The sequence below is a fragment of the Furipterus horrens genome, unplaced genomic scaffold (assembly GCF_987537825.1).
Source record: "Furipterus horrens unplaced genomic scaffold, mFurHor1.1.pri manual_scaffold_3, whole genome shotgun sequence".
NCBI classification, from domain to species: Eukaryota; Metazoa; Chordata; class Mammalia; order Chiroptera; family Furipteridae; genus Furipterus; species Furipterus horrens.
The window spans coordinates 189912193-189930812 of record NW_028327173.1 but is presented as its reverse complement, the minus strand read 5'-3'; the positions used below and the strand labels follow the sequence as shown (position 1 = coordinate 189930812).

The window sequence follows — 18620 nt, the reverse complement described above, 5'->3', positions numbered from 1 at the left end:
CTCCTCGCACAACCACATCAAATACAACTAAAATATACACTAACCATCACTCAGAACCATTAGAAATCAGGTTGAATGGAAAGTCTGACAACTATGGAATTAAAGAACCCACATCCATCTAGACTGGTAGGTAGAGCGGAGATATGGAATAGGCTGGTTTGACATCCATGTGTGGTGGATAAAAACTCGAGAGGGATATCTTGGGAGCAAGAAGTCCCATACCAGACCACCTAGCCCAGGGTTCCAGTGCCAGGAAGATAAGTCCCCATAACTTCTAGATGCAGAAACAAGCAGAGGATTGAGTTAGTGGAAGAAACTTCTGGAGTCACAAGCAGTTCCCTGTAAAGAGCCTACACATGGACTTACTCAGACTCACTCCCTCTGAGCTCCAGCACTGGAGTAGCAGCTTGAAAGGCACCAGTGGCATACAGGGAGGAACTGAAGTGTCTGGCATCAAGGTGGGAGCTGGGGGATAGGTTTATTCCAGACAGAAAGGTGGGCAGAGGGCATTGTCCCTTTTTTGAGTCAGCCGCCCCCCTCCCAGAGCCACAGAGCCAACGGGTGGGTACCATATCTCAGACTCCATCAACCTGGCTAACAGTGTTTGCCCCACTGTGGAGATCCTCTGAGATTCTGTCCCACCCAATTTATGGGCCCACCCAAACTGTTAACCATGGATTTTCCATATGAATAGCTGGTCTTGGCTCAAGCTTCACAACTTCCTAAATCCTCTCAAACAAGCAATTGCCAACCTCAGTGAGCTCCCAGCCTCCATACCTCTTGCCTGGTGGTCCCAGGCCTGGGATTAGCAGCAGCCAGCCTAGATTCACAGCTTGCCTTTGCCTGGGAATCTCCAAGCCCAGCACAAGTAGCAGCCATCTCAGATTGCTTTATAGCTCAGGCAGTGTGGCCATGGCAGAACACAGGTGAGGGCTGACCTTGCCTGCACCATCTGAAAAACCCAGAGCTTGTGCACCCAGTGGACAGGTACAGACCACATTGGAGCACCACACTGCACAGGTGATCCTCCTGCACAGCTGACCCTCCACAGAGGGTGGAGGTTGGTGGTCAGGGGTTACAGCCAATCCTTGCAGCTGACTGGCCTGGGTAACTCCCTGCCATTGACCTGCGAACAGCAATCAAGGCTCAACCGCAAGACGAGGGTATACTCAGCTCACATGAAGGGTGCACTTCAAGTACCCATCTTGGGTGGTAGGGGAAGCTATGCCACTGGACCCTACAGGATGCCTAGTATGTTAGGCCATGCTACCAAGACAGGGAGTCATAACAGCTCTACCTAATACATAGAAACAAATACCAGGAGGCTACCAAATGAGGATACAAAGAAACATGTCCTAAGTAAAAGAACAGTTCAAAACTCCAGAAAAAGAACTAAACAAAAGGGAGTTAAGCAATCTAACAGATGCTTAACACTGGTTATAAGAGTGCTTAAGGAATTTAATGAGAACAGCAACACCATCAAAAAGATCCAGTCAGAAATAAAGGATAGACTTCCGGCCAAGATGGAAGCATAGGTAGACACGTCGCATGTCCCTCCACAACTAAGAGGGAATACCACTACCTTAAAACTGGAGACAACCAGAAGTTCCAGAAAATCAAGCTGCATGAAGTCCAACAAAGATATACAGAAGAAATATTCATCCAGACAGATAGGAGGGGCAGAGCCAGAGCGGAGAGGACGTGGTGTGGTGGTGGTGGAAAGCACAGTCACACATTATAAAAGTAGGGAGGGACACCTGGGGAGTGATCCCAGCCCCACCAGAGTGTACAGCTTACGGTTCCAGCGCCAGGGAAAATAAAGCCTCATTGCTTCTGACTGTGAAAACCAGTGGAGGTTGTGGCAGAGGAAGAAACTGCTGGTCTCTCAGCAGAGTCTGTTTGTTTAGAGGGCTCCACGGTATGAGAACAGCCACAAACCCACCCGCTCTAGGAACCACAAGCAGGGCAACAGCTAGAGGGGTGCCAGTCCCATACAGGAAGCGGGAGAAGTGCCTGGAAAGGGGGTGAGTGCTGAGCAAGTGGCATTGTTCCCTCTCAGACCCCTCCCCCACATATAGTGCTACAATGTGGTGAAATAGGTTGCCCTGCACTGATGAATACCTAAGGCTCCGCCCCTTATAATGTAACAGCTCTACCAAAGACACAGAGGCAAACACAGGAACCTGTCAAGGTGAGGAGACAGAGAAGTATGGCCCAAAAGAGGGAGCAGATGAAAGTTCCAGTGGGAGAACTAAGCAACAAGGACATAGCCAACCTAACAGACTAGGAGATAGCCAACCTAACAGATGCAGGATTCAAAACACTGGTGAAAAAGATGCTCACAGACTTGACAGAAATGCTTGAGTATGGCAAACGAATAAGGGAAGAAGTGAAGGCTATGCTAAGTGAAACAAGGGAAAATCCACACAAAACCAATGGTGAAGGGAAGGAAACTGGGGTTCAAATCAATGATTTGGAATATAAGGAAGAAATAAACAGTCAACCAGGACAGAATGAAGAAACAAGAATTGAAAAAAATCAGGAGAGGCTTAGGAACCTCTGGGACAACTTTAAATGTACCACCATCCGAATCAGGGGTGCTGGAAGAAGAGGAAGCACAAGAAATTGAAAACTTATTTGAAAAAATAATGAAGGAAAACCTCCCAAATTTGGCAAAGGAAATAAACATAAATAAGCCCAGGAAGCACAGAGAGTCCCAAACAAGCTAGACCCAAAGAGGACCACACCAAGACACATCATAATTAAAATGCCAAAGGTTCAAGATAGAGAATCTTAAAAGCAGCAAGAGAAAAGCAGAGTTACCTACAAAGGGGTTCCTATAGTCTATCAGCTGTTTCTCAAAAGAAACTTTGCAGGCAAGAAGGGACTGGCAAAAAGTATTCAAAGTGATGAAAAGCAAGGACCTGCAACCAAGATTACTCTATCCAGCAAAGCTATCATTTAGAATGGAAGGGCAGGTAAAAGTGCTTCCCAGACAAGGTAAAGCTAAAGGAGTTTATCATCACCAAGCCATTATTATATGAAATATTAAATGGACTTATTTAAGAAAAAGAGGAGCAAAACTATGAACATTAAAATGACAACAAACTCACAACTATCAGTAACAGGACCTAAAAATGAAAACAAAAACAAGCTAAGCAAACAACTGGAATAGGAATAGAATCATAGATATGGGGATCATTTGAAGGGTTATCAGCTGGGAGAAAGAAGGGGGAGAATGGGGGAAATGGTGCAGGGATTAGGAAGCATAATTGGTAGGTACAAAATAGACGGGGATGTTAAGAATAGTATAGGAAAGGGTGAAGTCGAAGAACTTATACGCACGACCCATGGACGTGAGCTAAGGGAGCTGGAATTGCTGGAGGGAAGGTGGGTACTGGGTGGAGGGGAGCAAAGGGAAAAGAAATTGGGACAACTGTAAGAGCATAATAAAATATACTTTAAAAAAAGAAATGAAGGATACACTAACTGAAATAAAAATTTACAGGGAAACAACAGTAGAGTGGATGAAGCCAAGAACCAATTAATTGGAACATAAAAAGCAAAAAACCAGCAATCAGAAAAAGAAAAACAAAAAAGAATTTTAAAAAACATGAGTATATTATAAGCAGCCACTGGGACAACTGTAACTGAAAAATTAAAAATGATTTAAAAAACTGTTTTGAGCAAAGTACATAAGGGGCAATAAAAGAAGCCTTAAATATTAGAGGATAGATACAGCATTCTTCATTAATAGCAGGAGAAAATACAGCCTATCTAGGAGACATTTTTCCATGTCACCTTATTCTAGGTTTTCATCACCATTTGTATCTAACCTCCAATAATACACAGATTCAAAACAAGTAATGCTGAACACTAGCACTAAGTTTTATGCCTTTGCTAAGGCCACATAAAGAAATGTAGCAGTAGCTAGCCCTGGCTGGCGTGGCTCAGTTGGTTGGAGTCTCATCCTGTAAACTGAAAGGTCACAGGTTCAATTCCCAGTTAGGGCACATATCTAGGTCGCAGGTTCGATTCCTGGGCAGGGTGCATACGAGAGACAGTGAGGTAGCCAATTGATGTTTCTCTCTCATATCAATGTCTCTTTCCCTCTCTTTTTCCCTCCCTTCCCCTTTCTAATCATGTCTTTGGATGTGGATTAAATAAATAGATAAATAAAATAAAGATTGGATGTTGACTTAAAAAAAAAAGAGGCAATACAGGCAGTAACTTGCTCAGGGGAGGCATTTTCGAATCAGGAAAAAAGCAAGGTTGGCAAAAGTGAAGGCTATTTTCTGATAAACATCTCACCACTGACCTGCTTTTTGACTTGGAGCAAGTCATCGAACCTCTCGGTCTTAATTGGCCCATCTGCCTTAAGTTCTTATGGAGATAACATGGCCTGAAACCTGTGAAGGATGTTTAAAAACCATAATGGTCTACATAAAGGTTTATAATTGAGTATTTCCTTAAAATGTGGCATGTGCAAGCCATTGGCAATATTGTTGGTCACAGGTGGTAGTACAGTAACCTGATTTTTGAAGGCTGCAAACACCTCAGTACTGGGATGTTATAACTTTTTTGAAATTTATTACTTTAATTCCAAAATTGAAGCTTCTTATTGTATCAAAAAGAAAGGGAAATGGGGAGAGAGTTTTAGTATATGATCTAAAGACAAAATGTCAAAATGGAAAGAAGAAAATTGGACTCAATAATAGGAGCAGTGTGGTAAAGAGAGTCTTTGGGTATGTGAGATCCACCCTGCAATTAAAGCAGAGCATGGACCCTGACTGGTGTGGCTCAGTGGGTTGAGCATCATCCCACAAACTGAAAAGTTGCCAGTTTGATTCCTGGTTAGGGTACATGCCTGCGTTGCAGGCCAGGCTCCCCAGTTGGAGGTGAGCGAGGGGCAACCTATCAGTGTTTCTCTCTCACATCGATGTTTCTCTCCTCTCTTTCTCCCTTCCTCCCCCCCTCTCTAAAAATAAGTAAATTAACTCTTAAAGGAAAAAAAGGCAGAGCATGGGAAAATATATTTTAAATCCCAATTTCCTTTTGCAACCAGATAGCACTCAGAAAAGGTGCCAAGAGCCTGTATCACCCTGGTCTAGCTTGTTGTACTGGTTATTAGAAATAGAGAAGGAGCACCATGGAGAAAGGGGTGGGATTTCTGTGATGGGTGTTTCTTCTTTTACAGGTGTAAACCAAAAGGCAAGTTGATCTAACCTTGTGTGTCTTTGTCCTATAAGCTACTGGAGGGAGGTGTTTGAGCAGCACTGCTTCTGCAACGAAAGCCTAGACTCACCACATCTTGGGAAGAGAATGGCCACTTCCTGGGGAGCAGCCTTTTTCATGTTGGTGGCATCCTGTGTTTGCAGCACTGTCTTCCACAGAGACCAGCAGACTTGGTTTGAGGGTGTCTTCCTGTCTTCCATGTGCCCCATCAATGTCAGTGCCAGCACCTTGTATGGAATTATGTTTGATGCAGGGAGCACTGGAACACGAATTCATGTTTACACCTTTGTGCAGAAAATCCCAGGTAAGTGCAGTTGATACCCTCTCCAGAGTCAGTAAGTCTATACTTAGCATCTCCTCCCAGGAACAGATATGCAGAGGGTGTGTGATGTGAATGACAATACCGAATGTCTTTCTTCAGAGGACATTTTGGACTATAATTGGGTGCATATAGTTTAATTCAGTTTAAAATTAAGAGAGAGCTGGGCTGCCTGTAGTTTGAAACCCATGTGTCCAAGAAGTATAGCTGTAATTTGTCTTTCCTTTTCTCTAAAGGTGGTTGGTACTCCAGAGTGCAGAGTATTGAAAATATTGGGAATAGTCTTGAGAGAAGGATCACTACCATCCTTGGAGAAAAGGAGGAAGGGACCCTGAAAATTAATTTTTTTCTGAATTTCCAGTATTCTATCTTCAGGTTATATATCGAGCCTAGGGAAATGAGTAGAAACTAGATGTCCACCAGAGAAATGACAGGGGGAGTCTCCTAGATTGTCTGTCATCTTCTGTCCTACTCAGTACTCCTGCAAGTCATTCCTCACAGGTGGGATTACCTGGAATAGCTTGGAGAATAGCAGGTTAATCCTAGTATGTCATATGACACAGAGCCCAGTATCAGAAGTAGCCTAACTTTCGGTAATCAGCCATCTCTCTTCTGTTTTAATCTGTGGACAAAATAGGACAGCTTCCGGTTCTGGAAGGGGAAATTTTTGATTCTGTGAAGCCAGGACTTTCTGCTTTTGTAGATCAACCTAAGCAGGTAAGTTTTTTTCCCAATTACAATTAGATGGTTGGATTCTCAGTGCCTTGATAATTTCACCACAGCACCATTGTTAAATATCTCATGCTGTTCACCACTGATACTGAGATTATGTGTGAGATCAGTTTTCTGTCCTCTGCTAATATCCTGGATAACTGTAATTAATACCCTATTCTCACTAGGCCTTGGTAGAAGGAAGCTAGAATAGAGCATGGCCATGCAGAGATGACAACATCTTCTAAGAGGTTGCTCCCTCTGCATTTACTGTCTAAGACTTTGAGTTGAAGCCATCAGCTGCATTGCTTAATGTAGATGCAAGCTATGAGGTATAAACATGACAATCAAGGGAATGTAGACCCAGTGAACTCCATATCAGGGTGCCCTGATATAGGACAGAACCATTCCTATACTCTAGAAGTTAGGCAAGAACAAATGACGGAAAAATCTTTGGTTGTAGAGGATGAATGGAGAGTTTTGTGACTGTGTTTCACATTGGAGCACCCACAATACGCAACAGCTCATTTGTCAGAGGCCACATTAAAACAGAATAAGGCAGAATGTTGAACTTTGGAAGCAGATATAAGGTATTGTTCAGTGTCTCAAGCATAATCATTAACCAAAGGAAAACCTGATGTTAACAATGGCTTGAAGAACTGAGAGGATGTTTATTTTCTCAGCTCACTGTTTTGAAATGGCAAATGTGCTAGAAAACTAGGAGCTCTTGAGAGCAACTGCATTAACAGAAACTGATTTGACATTTAGAGAAGAAGATTGTGTTATGGTTGCTATTATTAATTATAATGATTAAGAGGTAGCATGTTGTCAGGATAGGTGTTTACTCAGGAAAACAGTGGATTTAAAATAATAGTTTTGAAAACTAATCATAAATTGAGCTTTACTGTGTACCGTGCCTGTGGGTGCTGGTGATGCAAAACTGAACCTGATATAATCTGTCCTTATGGAAGTCATAAAAAGTGTGGCATAATAGCAGCTACGGCTAGCATCTGTGTGGAACCTGCACGCGGTCTGCCTCATCTACTGTACGCAGCGGCTGTGGTGGTGCGAGGCGTATCTCCCATCTCACAGCTGAGGAAGCCAGGCCTCACGAGGGCCCTATGCCAGGCCACGGAGTCGGCAAGCAAGTCTTCTAACCCCTAACCCTGCCTTTCCTTCACTGAACTCAACTTTCTGGCAGAAGCTAATTTATATGAGACACAAAAAAACAATTTAAAAAAAAATCATTATTTGTATTACTTAACCAAAATGAAATGGATTCTCCTTCAAGGAAGCCCACTCCTCTGCTGCCTCACTCCTGTTACTCCCCCAGAGCAGGACTGCGGAATTCACAGTGCCGCTCTGTAGACTGGTTACTGGATGAGTGGCTCATCTCTCTTTGAAGGGTGCTGAGACAGTTCAAGGACTCCTAGAGGTGGCCAAAGACTCAGTCCCCCGAAGTCACTGGAAAAGGACCCCAGTAGTCTTGAAGGCAACAGCGGGACTGCGCTTGCTGCCAGAACAGAAAGCCCAGGCTCTGCTCTTTGAGGTATTTTTTGAAATCTTCTGCATCTTGGAAAATTCTTTTCCCCTATGTAAATACTTTCCTTACGGGTTTAAAGCCCTCTGGTGTGTTACTGTTACCACTAGTATCCCACCGTTGCTAAAGCATTGTGGTGACCTTGTGCTCTTCTGTAGCCAGTTATTTACGTTTTTAAATATTACTCTCGAATTTATAGAGCTTTTCCTATAAAGCTTAAAGCACTTCCTGCCCATGATATTCTTAATTCTCCTAATTTGTTATAGTAGAATCATAGAAATTGTTTTTAATCAACTTTAATGAGGAGTATCTTACATATAATTAAATGTATCCATTTTAAGTGTACAGTTAAGTGAGTGCTGACAAATACAGACGTTTGCTTGTGCCCCTTTGTAGTCAGTTTGTCTCTCCCATAAAACCAGGAAACCACTGATCTGCTTTGTGTCATTAGAGATTAGTTTTGCTTATTCTTACATTTCATGTAAATGGAATAATACAGTTTATATTCTCTTTTTTGTGTGTCTAACTTTTTTCCTTTCAGTATAAAGGATTGAGAAGAATTATGGAATTGTAACATATAAAAGATTTTTAAAGATTATCTATTTTATCTCTCATTCAGGTAAAAACTAAGTACAAAAAACTACAGAGAGCTTTAAGAAACTCAATATTTTAACATTGTACATTTTATTATGCAAAAACATGTAAATTAATAAAATTAATAAGATTTATCATTGTGAAGAATATATGCAGAATCCCATTATAACAAAAAATCAGAGGAAAAAAGGATTCTCTATTATAGGTTTGTTAATTCAGTCTCAACTATCCATTCTCCTTTGACTGTCAGCACAGAGGGCTAAGTCCCGTGTCCAAGGACAAAGTACCTGGAATGTCTCCATAATAATCTGAATCTCAGTTCCTCTTCATTCATTTATCCACTTGTTTATTCATCATATGGGTGCTTCACTATGTACTGGGCACTGGTGAAGTTGCTGAGGACAGAAAGCAGGAACAAAACTGACACTGCCCTTGTCCTCATGGAACTAACATTCTAGTTGCCAAGACAAAAGAACTAAACAAGTCAATACAAAGTACGTCAGGTCCTTTAGAAGCTATGGAGAAAAATAAAAGCAGGGTAAGGCAGATAAGGAATGCTGGTCGTAGTGTGGGGGAGATGCTATTTTAAATAGAGTGATCAGGGAAGACCTCATTGATAAGATACTTTTGATCAGAGATCGGAAGGGAATGAAGAAACAAGCTATGCAAAACATTTGTGGGTGGAATATTCAAGGCTAAAGAAACAGGCACAAAGGCCTAAAGCAGGACTGTTCCTGGTATGTTAAAGGAACAGCATCCAGGTTGCCCTTGGCTGGAGGAGAGTGAGTGACAGAAGGGAAGGAGGAGGGGTGGTAGGAGTTTATCATGTAGGACATCAAAGGCCAGTGTAAGAGCTGTGGCATTTTTGTCCTAAGAAGCCACTGGGTGGTTTTGAGCTAAGGAGAGACATGATCTGATGTCTTTTTAAATCATCACTCTGGCTGCTATGTTGAAAATAAACTATGGGCAAAGGCATGGAGTGGAGAGGGCAAGAGCAGAAACTTTATTCCTGTTTGCTTATCTACCCTATCGTCTTAAATACTTGTTTATGGATCACTTAACTGGCTTTTCCTGGTTGAAACAGGGTCCAGAGGTTACTGCATGAACTGCTTCGTTCTGTCAGAAATGAAAACAGCCAACAAACTAGAATTTTTCCTATTCCTATTTGGAAATTGCCCCCCCACCCAATATGACATAACACCCATATTATTGACCTGTATGTATGGAGAGTCAAGAGTGTTTGTGCAAGCTCTTCATTTTCATGTTCTAAAATTGGATAAATAAATCTAGATCTGGGATCTGTCTAGACTCGTGAGGCCCCAGCCATGTGCCAGGGTTCAACAGGGGCTGACAGCAGAGTCCCTCAGCCTGGAGACATGAGCTCTTTACCAGGAAGGACAAAGACTGTAGAATTTGACAGGAGAACAGCAGAAACTTTCCTGTAGCTTCAGGAGCCACCCAGGCCCAGCTCTTCTCTACTCTCCGAGTTTATCTGCTCATCTAAGAAATGGAGTGGCAAGGGGTCCTCCTAGAATTATCCAGGCAGGATTCATCAGGTGTTTTTTAAAAATTGCAGGATCCTGATTTGAGCTGGCAGGGTCAAGTGTATGCCCTTTCCTAGGTCCAGTTCACCTATAATTGTAGATGGTTTGATTGTGGTTTATTTTAAAGTTAAGGGAATCCCTGTATTTTGTTTTTATAAGAAACTGATAATAGCTTGCATAGTTCTTTCTCTGGTTTCTTTAGGGAAAAGGAATGCATTATGCTAAGATTTTATTTAGGAAAAATGAAGAGAGTAGTTTTCTAGGCCTTTTAGGATACAGCTAAAATAGGGAAATCCTGTTTTATTGCCTTAGGGAATTCAGATTTTTCCCCCTTTTTCTCTAGGTAAAAGAGATCTTCAAGAAGTCACCTTTCCTGGTACCAAATGACAGTGTTAGCATCATGGACGGATCCTATGAAGGTGGAGAGGCGTTGATATATGTTCTAGGGGAAGAGGGCCAGGGTTAATAAAAGATCTGATTAAAGGAACTGGGAACAGGGATGGGGTGCTGAAGAAAAAGGGACTAAGGAGAAAGAAATAAGCACAGAGGAATGGAATAGCAGGAAATGGAAGAATGGGGAGAAGGCAAGTGTGGGCTTTAGACATGAAATTTAGAGAGAAAAAGAACAAAGATGGGGCCAGGGAAGAGCAGGGAAATGCTCTGGGATGTAACCCTTGTCTCTCTCTTTTTTAGGCATCTTAGCTTGGATTACTGTGAATTTTCTGACAGGTAATACATTCTTAAGTTTATCTTAAGGTCTTGACTAGGTTTTGCACATGGTCAGAGAGCAAAATCACCTTTCTTTTTTTCCTGTATTGTTCTTCTCTTTTGTAAAAAAGAGGAAAGGAAAGACAGGAAATTAGTGTTATAACCTGCCTTCAAGGCCTCGGCTGCAGCAAGTGCTCTTTTAAGTTAACATTCATCTGCAGTAGCTGGGGGCAGAGAGCAGTGGAGTGTTCTTGGAATTCCTCCAGAGCAGGAGAGAAATTGCAGCCAGAGGAGTATCCAGGAAGCAGCAGATGTTCAAACTGGCTCTCATTCACAGGTCAGCTGCATGGTCACAGCCAGGAGACTGTAGGGACCCTGGACCTGGGGGGGGCCTCCACCCAAATCACGTTCCTACCCCAGTTTCAGGTGAGTTGTTATCATGAAGGTTTTGTTAGCAACCCACTTGGTAGGCATATCATGGTGCTATTTTTAAACAAGAGCTACACCACAAATAGGCTGAGTAGAGTCAGTTAAAAACTGAGTGAACTTTTCTTTGCCACTATTCAGAGTCCCTTTGATTCCTCAAGCCATATGAGATTAGCAGTTTAATCTGTCTCCTTCATCTCTGGTTTTTTGGGGGAGGGACAGGGATGGTGGTGATAACATCCTTAGATAGTCACAGATCCTAAATAGTCTTTTTGCCTTTTCTGATTTGCAGCAAACCCTGGAACAAACCCCAACGGGCTACCTCGCTTCCTTTGAGATGTTTAACAGAACTTACGAGCTCTATACACATAGGTGAGGAGGGGAACAGGGAGGATTAATATTTCATGTAGTATGAGTCTCCTAACTTTTTAAAGCATTTTCACGTCTATTATTGTACCTGACAAGCCTTACATAGTCTTTGCCAATCCCTGAAAGCCTATTACTTAAAACCCAAACCACTTACAAATGCCAAGGGACCCAAGGATTTCTCCATTCATGGCCTCCAAATATATGATTTAAAGAGTCAAAATTTTTCTCTATAAAGAGGACAATCAGAAAAAGTTCAGCTAAAACTCTGTGCCAACTCCATTGAGCTTGTCTTCAGATGTTCAAAATCCAGCCTAGAATTTGATCACAGTGAGGCTGGGAAGTAAGATAATGAGAGCTTTTCTCTTGGGACCATTCACTATCTCTGGGTTTTAAAGATTATATTTATTTATTTTTAGAGGGGAAGGGAGGGAGAAAGAGAGGGAGAGAAACATTGATGTGTGAGAGGAACATCCATCGGTTGCCTCTTGCACGCCCCTAGCTGGAGGATCTGACCCACAACCCAGACATGTGCACTGACTGGGAATCTAACCCATGACCTTTTGGTCTGTGGTAACAATGCCCAAGTCACTGAGCCACACCAACCAGGGCTATCTCTGGCCTTTACATCATAGATGTGAAAAGTTCTTACTATGTGGCCTTGATCTAAACTGCAGAAATTACCATGTATTGTCCACACTAGATGAATAGGTCATCAAGAACAAGCTTTTCCTCCCTCTAGAGGGAGACAGAGAAACCATGTTTCTACAGGCTGGAGACTTCAGGACCAGCATGAAATTCGTCAATTTTGTATTTTACAGTTACTTGGGATTTGGATTGAAAGCTGCAAGACTAGCAACTCTGGGAGCCCTGGAAACGGAAGGTTCGTCTGGGTACCTGTGCTGGTTGGGGTATGGTGAGAGTGAACCCAGTACTCAGCTTGCCTTTTCTTTCCTTGGCAGTGATTCGGAAAGGGTTATGGCAAATTCGGAAGCATGTGTTGGACAATGGGCATAATAATAGCAAATTCCTCTTCTTCTTTATGAGTTCAGATGTTTTGGTATACATTATTAGCCATTTCTAGAATGAGGTTTATTTGTATGGGGGAACAGCCTATGACCTGGAGGTTGAAGAACCTGCAGAAATTCAAGACTCAAAGAGTGAATTTGGCAGGAGCTTGCTCAAGCCCTTGGCAAGATGCAGCAAAGTCCACTTGTGAGTGGAATAGCTGAGCAACTCCATTCTGCTCTTCACAGGTGGTAGGAGGGTTAAGAAGAGCTCAGCTTCTGAGGTCAGGCAGAACTGGGTTCAGTTTCAGTTTTGTGGTTTGGGGCAAGTTAGCTAATCCTTCTGTGCCCCTTTCCTCACCTTAAATAAGGTTTTGCGTTTAATGCACTTTGTATGGTGCTGGGCTCACAGTAAACTGTTTTTGTGGTGATGATTGTATAGCATTTCAGAGTTAACAAAACATCTTCAAATATGTTTCATTTAAGCCCCACAACCACCATGAGAAAAGTAGAACAGTAGTCCGGCCCACCCCCACCCCCCCCCACCCCCGTTTTCTTTTTTTTTTTTTTTTAGAAAGGAGGGAACTTATTCCATTGTAGGTTTGGGATCTCTTTGGGATGTGATGAAGGCCATGGACCCCTCCACGAAGTGCACATAATGCACAAAACTTTGCTCATAGTTTCAGGGCTTCACCAGCCTCACAGAGCCCATCTGCGAACCCTGTTAAGAATTCTTGTCCTAGAATGTAGTCATGGAATTAATTTCACATGATTTTAAGGCCCAGCCACCTTGGTGATTCTTTTCAATCTTACTGGCTTCTTGCTGGCCTCCCTCTCTCATATCTTTGCTTCTTACTTTGTGGTCTTTTTTTTTGTTTGTTTGTTTGTTTTTCAGGGACTGAGGGCCACACTTTTCGAAGTGCCTGTCTACCAAGATGGTTAGAAGCAGACTGGGTTTTTGGGGGTGTGAAATACCAGTATGGTGGCAACCAAGAAGGCAAGTGATGTTTTTTTCACTGGTTGAGATTATTTTTACAGTTGATGTCTGGAAAAGTTCATGGGAAACTTGTTCCAGTGCTCAAGAGAAACTTGTCATATTACAGGGACTCGTTACAAATAGATCTTGGTGTGCCTCCAAGAAGTAAGATGAAGTGACAAGTGAACAAGACAGCCGTCATTCTGTACCCTGCTCTTTCCCCGGCCAGGTGTTGCAGACTCTTGCTTGCCCTGGGTCTGACGCATTAGACCCCGCACCCTCAGCAGAGTACAACTTCCAGGTTCAGTTAAATGTTTAGCTATTTAAATTATAGTAGAACTTAAAATTGAGATGATAGGAAGAATAATTCACAAGTACTATAAATGGCACAGACCTTAAAATCAAGGGAAGAAACTTGATTTCTCCAGTAAAGGAAGCAGGCCAGCCTTCTAGTTCCTTCCAATAAGTACCATGAAACATAATGTGAGCCAGCAGCGTGAGGCGGACCGGAGCCGTTTTGGATGAACACAGATTAGGGAGGGGAGCCGCTGTAGAGAAGCAGGTCCCTTTCCTCCAGGTAGCAAGTTTGCTCGTCTTTGTTTGTAAGCCCTTTGTTCGGAGTCTTAGCCTCAGCTTTCCTTCACCCTTCTGCTGTTTCCCCCTTGGCTCCAGTAGCTTGCCTCAGAGAGCAGTCTCTTCTCCTGTCATTTTTCTCACTGTGTCCCTCTGCACCTTTGCCCTGGCAGGGGAGGTGGGCTTTGAGCCCTGCTACTCTGAAGTGCTGAGGGTGGTCCAAGGAAAACTTCACCAGCCAGATGAGATCCAGAGAAGCTCCTTCTACGCTTTCTCTTACTATTATGATCGAGCTGTTGACACACACATGATTGGTAAGTTCATCCCAGGTGTCAGTTCAGGGAGGACACTGGGCAAGGTTCTGTTGGGAAAGGGAGAGGGAGTGTCTGAAATGTGTCATCGGAGGTGATCATCATTCAGTGCTGGGTGTTGAGTGACACTAGTTACTCAAATGGAACGGTGCATATGACTGGAAATCTTTTGGAGCTAGAAAATGGCCTTAAAAATTTACATTAAAAAAATTTGGGGGGGGTATAATTGACATGAGATAAAATGCACATACTTTATATTAATGTATAGTTGACATGCAATATTAGTTTCACATGTACAAAATAATTCAATATTTATATACCTTACAAAGCGATCTCCAAAATGAGTCTAGTAACCATCTGTCTCTGTACAAAGTTCTGAACCATATTGTTGATGATATTCCCTGTGTTGTACATAACATCCCTAGACCTATTTATTTTATAACTGGAAGTTTGTGCCTCTATTCTCTTTACCTTTTTTGGCCATCCTTCCATACCCTTCCTCTGGCAACCATCAGTTTATTTCTTATATCTGTGAGTCTGTTTCTATTTTGTTTTGTTTTTTAGATTCCACATATAAGTGAAATCATACAGTATTTGTCCTTCTCTGACTTACTTCATTTAGCATAAAAATGGACATACTTAAAGTGTACAGTTTGCTAAGTTTTGACATATGTATACACCCATGGAACCATTACCAAATTCAATATTTAAAACCATATATATCACCCCAAAGTTTCCTCCTCCTCCTTTATAACTTTTTTTTTTTTGCAATAGTAATGCTTCTGTTGAGCTGTGAAAATACATGCTTGTGATCTGTCATGGCCTGAGATATGAATTAATTTTCTATTTTCTAATGTGGTTTTTTTTTAAATGGGTCAAATTTTTTATTGTGGTTAAATATATATAACAAAATAGAGTGTAAATAAATAGACGGCATAGATTATATTGTAGGAATATTATATTTATTTATCCCATTCTCTAATGTTGGAAACTTATTTCCTGTTTTTCTTTATTACAAATATCACTAGCATTAATTTTCTTATGTTTCCTTGACACTTTTTGACATCAGCTACTCTTCTGTTTCATTGCAGATTATGAAAAGGGGGGTATTTTAAAAGTTGAAGATTTTGAAAGAAAAGCAAAGGAAGGTAAATGTCAATGGTAACCTTTGAAGGCGAGTCTATGGGGCTGTGCCTGCCAAGTACAGTGAGTGACCTTAATGTGACCTAAAGTGCCACAGTCAGTTGAAAGCCTTTCAGAAGGCTGGTTTCCTGTCTTTGCCAGGAGCTAAAAGCATTAAGTGGCATAGAAAAATATGAGAAGAGGCTTTAGGAAGATGGTAAAAACCTATTTTTTCTACATTAAAAAAAAAATTGAAATAGTGTTATCAATGTTAATGAAATACCAAGCACCACAATATATAGGAAATGGCCACAGAGGCTTCCTGGAGAGAGTCCATTAAAGATACAAATAAATGATCTTATCCAGCAGCTCCAGAGTAATGCTAACTGGTATTTCTCTGTCTCCTGGGCCTCAGCATTAATAGTATATAAGGGACGTGGTTGAATTGAACCTGAACAATAGGTTACAGAAATTTAGCACATAAACTAGGGCCTATGTAAATTTGAGTGAATAAGATCTAACATCAGAAATGTGCAAGGTCTTAAGAAGCTGTGATCTTGTAGAGGCTATTAGTGCACAGTTCTAGCCTCCCAAGACTCCCAGGCATGAACCAAGTGGAGAATTCTCCTTTGCTTATTCTAAGTCTCCATATAGAGAAAAGTATACACCTCTCAATTATCTGCAAACTTGAATTCACTCTTCACTCTTTCTCCCCTTCAGTGTGTGACAACTTGGAAAACTTCACCTCAGGCAGTCCTTTCCTGTGCATGGATCTCAGTTACATCACAGCCTTGTTGAAGGATGGCTTTGGCTTTGCAGACAGCACCGTATTACAGGCAAGAGAGAGCAGAGGAGTCTCATAACAGACTTCTTGTTTGGGAAGAAAGAGTTAAGAACTTGTTTGGTAATCAGAGTGGCTTTGGTGGAATGACGAGTATTTTTATTCGGGCTACGGACAAGCACTGTGCAAGGCACTATGAATGTGGGGAATTCCCTTGATACATTGGCAGCTTCTAACTATATTACCAGGCAAGCTGTCCTAGAGGTCATAGGACAGAAGGTTTGCAGCCCAAATTAAGATGCCCAGGTCCCGTGGATTATTAAATCAATTTCGAAACTCAGGACAAGAAGCAACAGAAAATAAATGGGATAGGTGAACATGCAGGATAGGGTGCAAGCGTGTTGGGAGTGCCACACCTCCTCGGTCCTGGGCCTATATGTCCTGCCTCCCTCTGCTGCTGCTGACAGTGTGGCTACAGGTACTAGAGTGGAGTTCAATCAAGGGGCACAAGGGCAGAAGGTGCCTGGGGCCATCACACGAATTTCCTCTATTTGGAGAGGCACAGGGGCAGGTACATTGTCTGGTAGTATTCGCTCACTCAGCCGGTTAGACAGTTTTACTTGGCAGAGGGCATGAGGGACCAGATGGGTGTCACCAATGAGTGCTTATTTAAGACCTCATGAATGTTGAATGCCTTTTGCATATGCAGAATGTCATATATATATATATATATATATATATATATATATATATATATATATATTTTTTTTTTTTTTTTTTTTATGTGCCTCATATATTTAGTGCCTCTTGAATCTTGGGTCCCTCTTTGTCTTTCTCTGTCCATCTGTTCTAGAACATGCAGGCTCAATTTTGTCTGTAGTCACTTTTTTATTGATTCTAAACACATTTTATATATCTCATCCATCCCACTTATCTTCTAGTCATCAGTGCCATAATTGAATAATCGTAATTATGGTTATGTCAATGAAAGAACGTCTAACATTAGAAAAAAATCTTGTAAGAGTTTACTTGAGCCAAAGTGACAATTGCCAGGAAGCAAAATCTCAACAGATTGAGAAAATGCTCTGGAGAATGACAGTTTGCGGCTTATTTTATACATTAGAATCAAAGGAGACATGAGAGCTACACGAAACCCACCGGTGGTGGATTAGGAAGGCGGGAGAAAGCGAAGTGGGGAAATCTCTGAGACTGGGTAAGAGTAAAAGAGAGACCCCTCTTTCACAGCAGTGGGTACAGGACAGAGAGCATTTAAGGTGCAGCAGGATGGCATGCGGGCAACAAGACAACGGTGTGGTCTGTGCTCAGGTGCCGGTGGTTGTGCCTTGGGTGGGTCTGGAAAAGAAAATTACCCTGACACTTCAAAGATACGTTATCTTAGATGTACAAAGACAACAGCAATCTCAAAAGATTGACTTTGTTAAGGAAACTACTGGCCTAGGACATGACTACCCAGCATGACCCACGTAGAGTTAGGAATTTTTATGTTCAGACTTCCCTCCCTCCACAGTTACTTTCAGTCTCTGGCTTTGTAAGGCCCACCATGTGGGCCTCCCCTGAGCTTGTCAGGTTTCAGTATGGGACCCTTCTTCCTCCACAGTTACAAAGATGAGTAAGATGTAATATCTGTCCTCAGATATCATGTAGTTTATTAGAGGAGATGGCACAAGGCAGTGTTGAACTTTGGGTTCAAGTAAGTAGACTGTACTGTTTTTGAGCCTCCTCCCTTCCCCTTCCTTTGTGCCACTTCCCCTTCCTGTTTCCTCAGTTCCAGGTAAGCTTATACCACCCAGTTTCTTGTGTCATAACAGATTTCATAAACTCATTTGTACTTGGACCTAATGTGTTTTACCTGCCAAGAACATCAGCATTTAAGGTGCTTAGAGGAGTTACTCGCCAGTACATTAGTACAGTAATATTTAAAGCATGAGCTTTGTTGTCCAGCAGATCTGGATTCAAGTTCTGATTTTGCAAGCTCACTGACTCTGTGACCTTAGATGGTTTACTTCCCCTCGCTAACTTTTAGGTTCCTCATCCAAAATACAGGTATCCTTAGGGTATCTATTTTATAGGGTTGTTATGAAAATTGATATAATGCCTATAAATCACAATACCTGGCAATGGTATAAGTTATTAATATTGGCATTGTTAGTAGTGTAGGCATTTCACATGAGTTGGGTATAGATTTGTGGATTAGAGAGGTTATGCTAAGCCTTCAATACATGGTACTGTTAACAACATTCTCTACTTAACCATCAACTGTAACCGAGTCATTTAAGGACAAGTTTCTGTCGTTTCCAGTGCTGGCATCCTTTTGCTCTTTATGATTTCAGTGGCAGCAAAATTTACGTCCAGGGTGGACACTCCCCTGTCTCAGAGACAGCTTCAC

The 18620-nt window shown here is 42.0% G+C and overlaps 1 protein-coding gene across 8 annotated transcripts in view; it reads left to right on the top strand.

Annotated features, from left to right (window-relative positions):
• Positions 1 to 18620, top strand: part of ENTPD5 (ectonucleoside triphosphate diphosphohydrolase 5) — a 35132-nt gene that overhangs the window by 15149 nt on the left and 1363 nt on the right. For all 8 annotated transcript variants that reach the window (XM_090271143.1, XM_090271138.1, XM_090271137.1 and 5 more), the window contains 12 exons: positions 5250 to 5539; positions 6192 to 6271; positions 7671 to 7814; positions 10287 to 10362; positions 10637 to 10672; positions 10989 to 11077; positions 11370 to 11449; positions 12265 to 12326; positions 13346 to 13447; positions 14173 to 14313; positions 15402 to 15458; positions 16153 to 16268. In XM_090271143.1, the coding sequence (XP_090127269.1) occupies positions 5323 to 5539; positions 6192 to 6271; positions 7671 to 7814; positions 10287 to 10362; positions 10637 to 10672; positions 10989 to 11077; positions 11370 to 11449; positions 12265 to 12326; positions 13346 to 13447; positions 14173 to 14313; positions 15402 to 15458; positions 16153 to 16268 (1200 nt within the window). In that variant the 5' untranslated portion in view covers positions 5250 to 5322. The remainder of the gene's footprint in view (positions 1 to 5249; positions 5540 to 6191; positions 6272 to 7670; positions 7815 to 10286; positions 10363 to 10636; positions 10673 to 10988; positions 11078 to 11369; positions 11450 to 12264; positions 12327 to 13345; positions 13448 to 14172; positions 14314 to 15401; positions 15459 to 16152; positions 16269 to 18620) is intronic.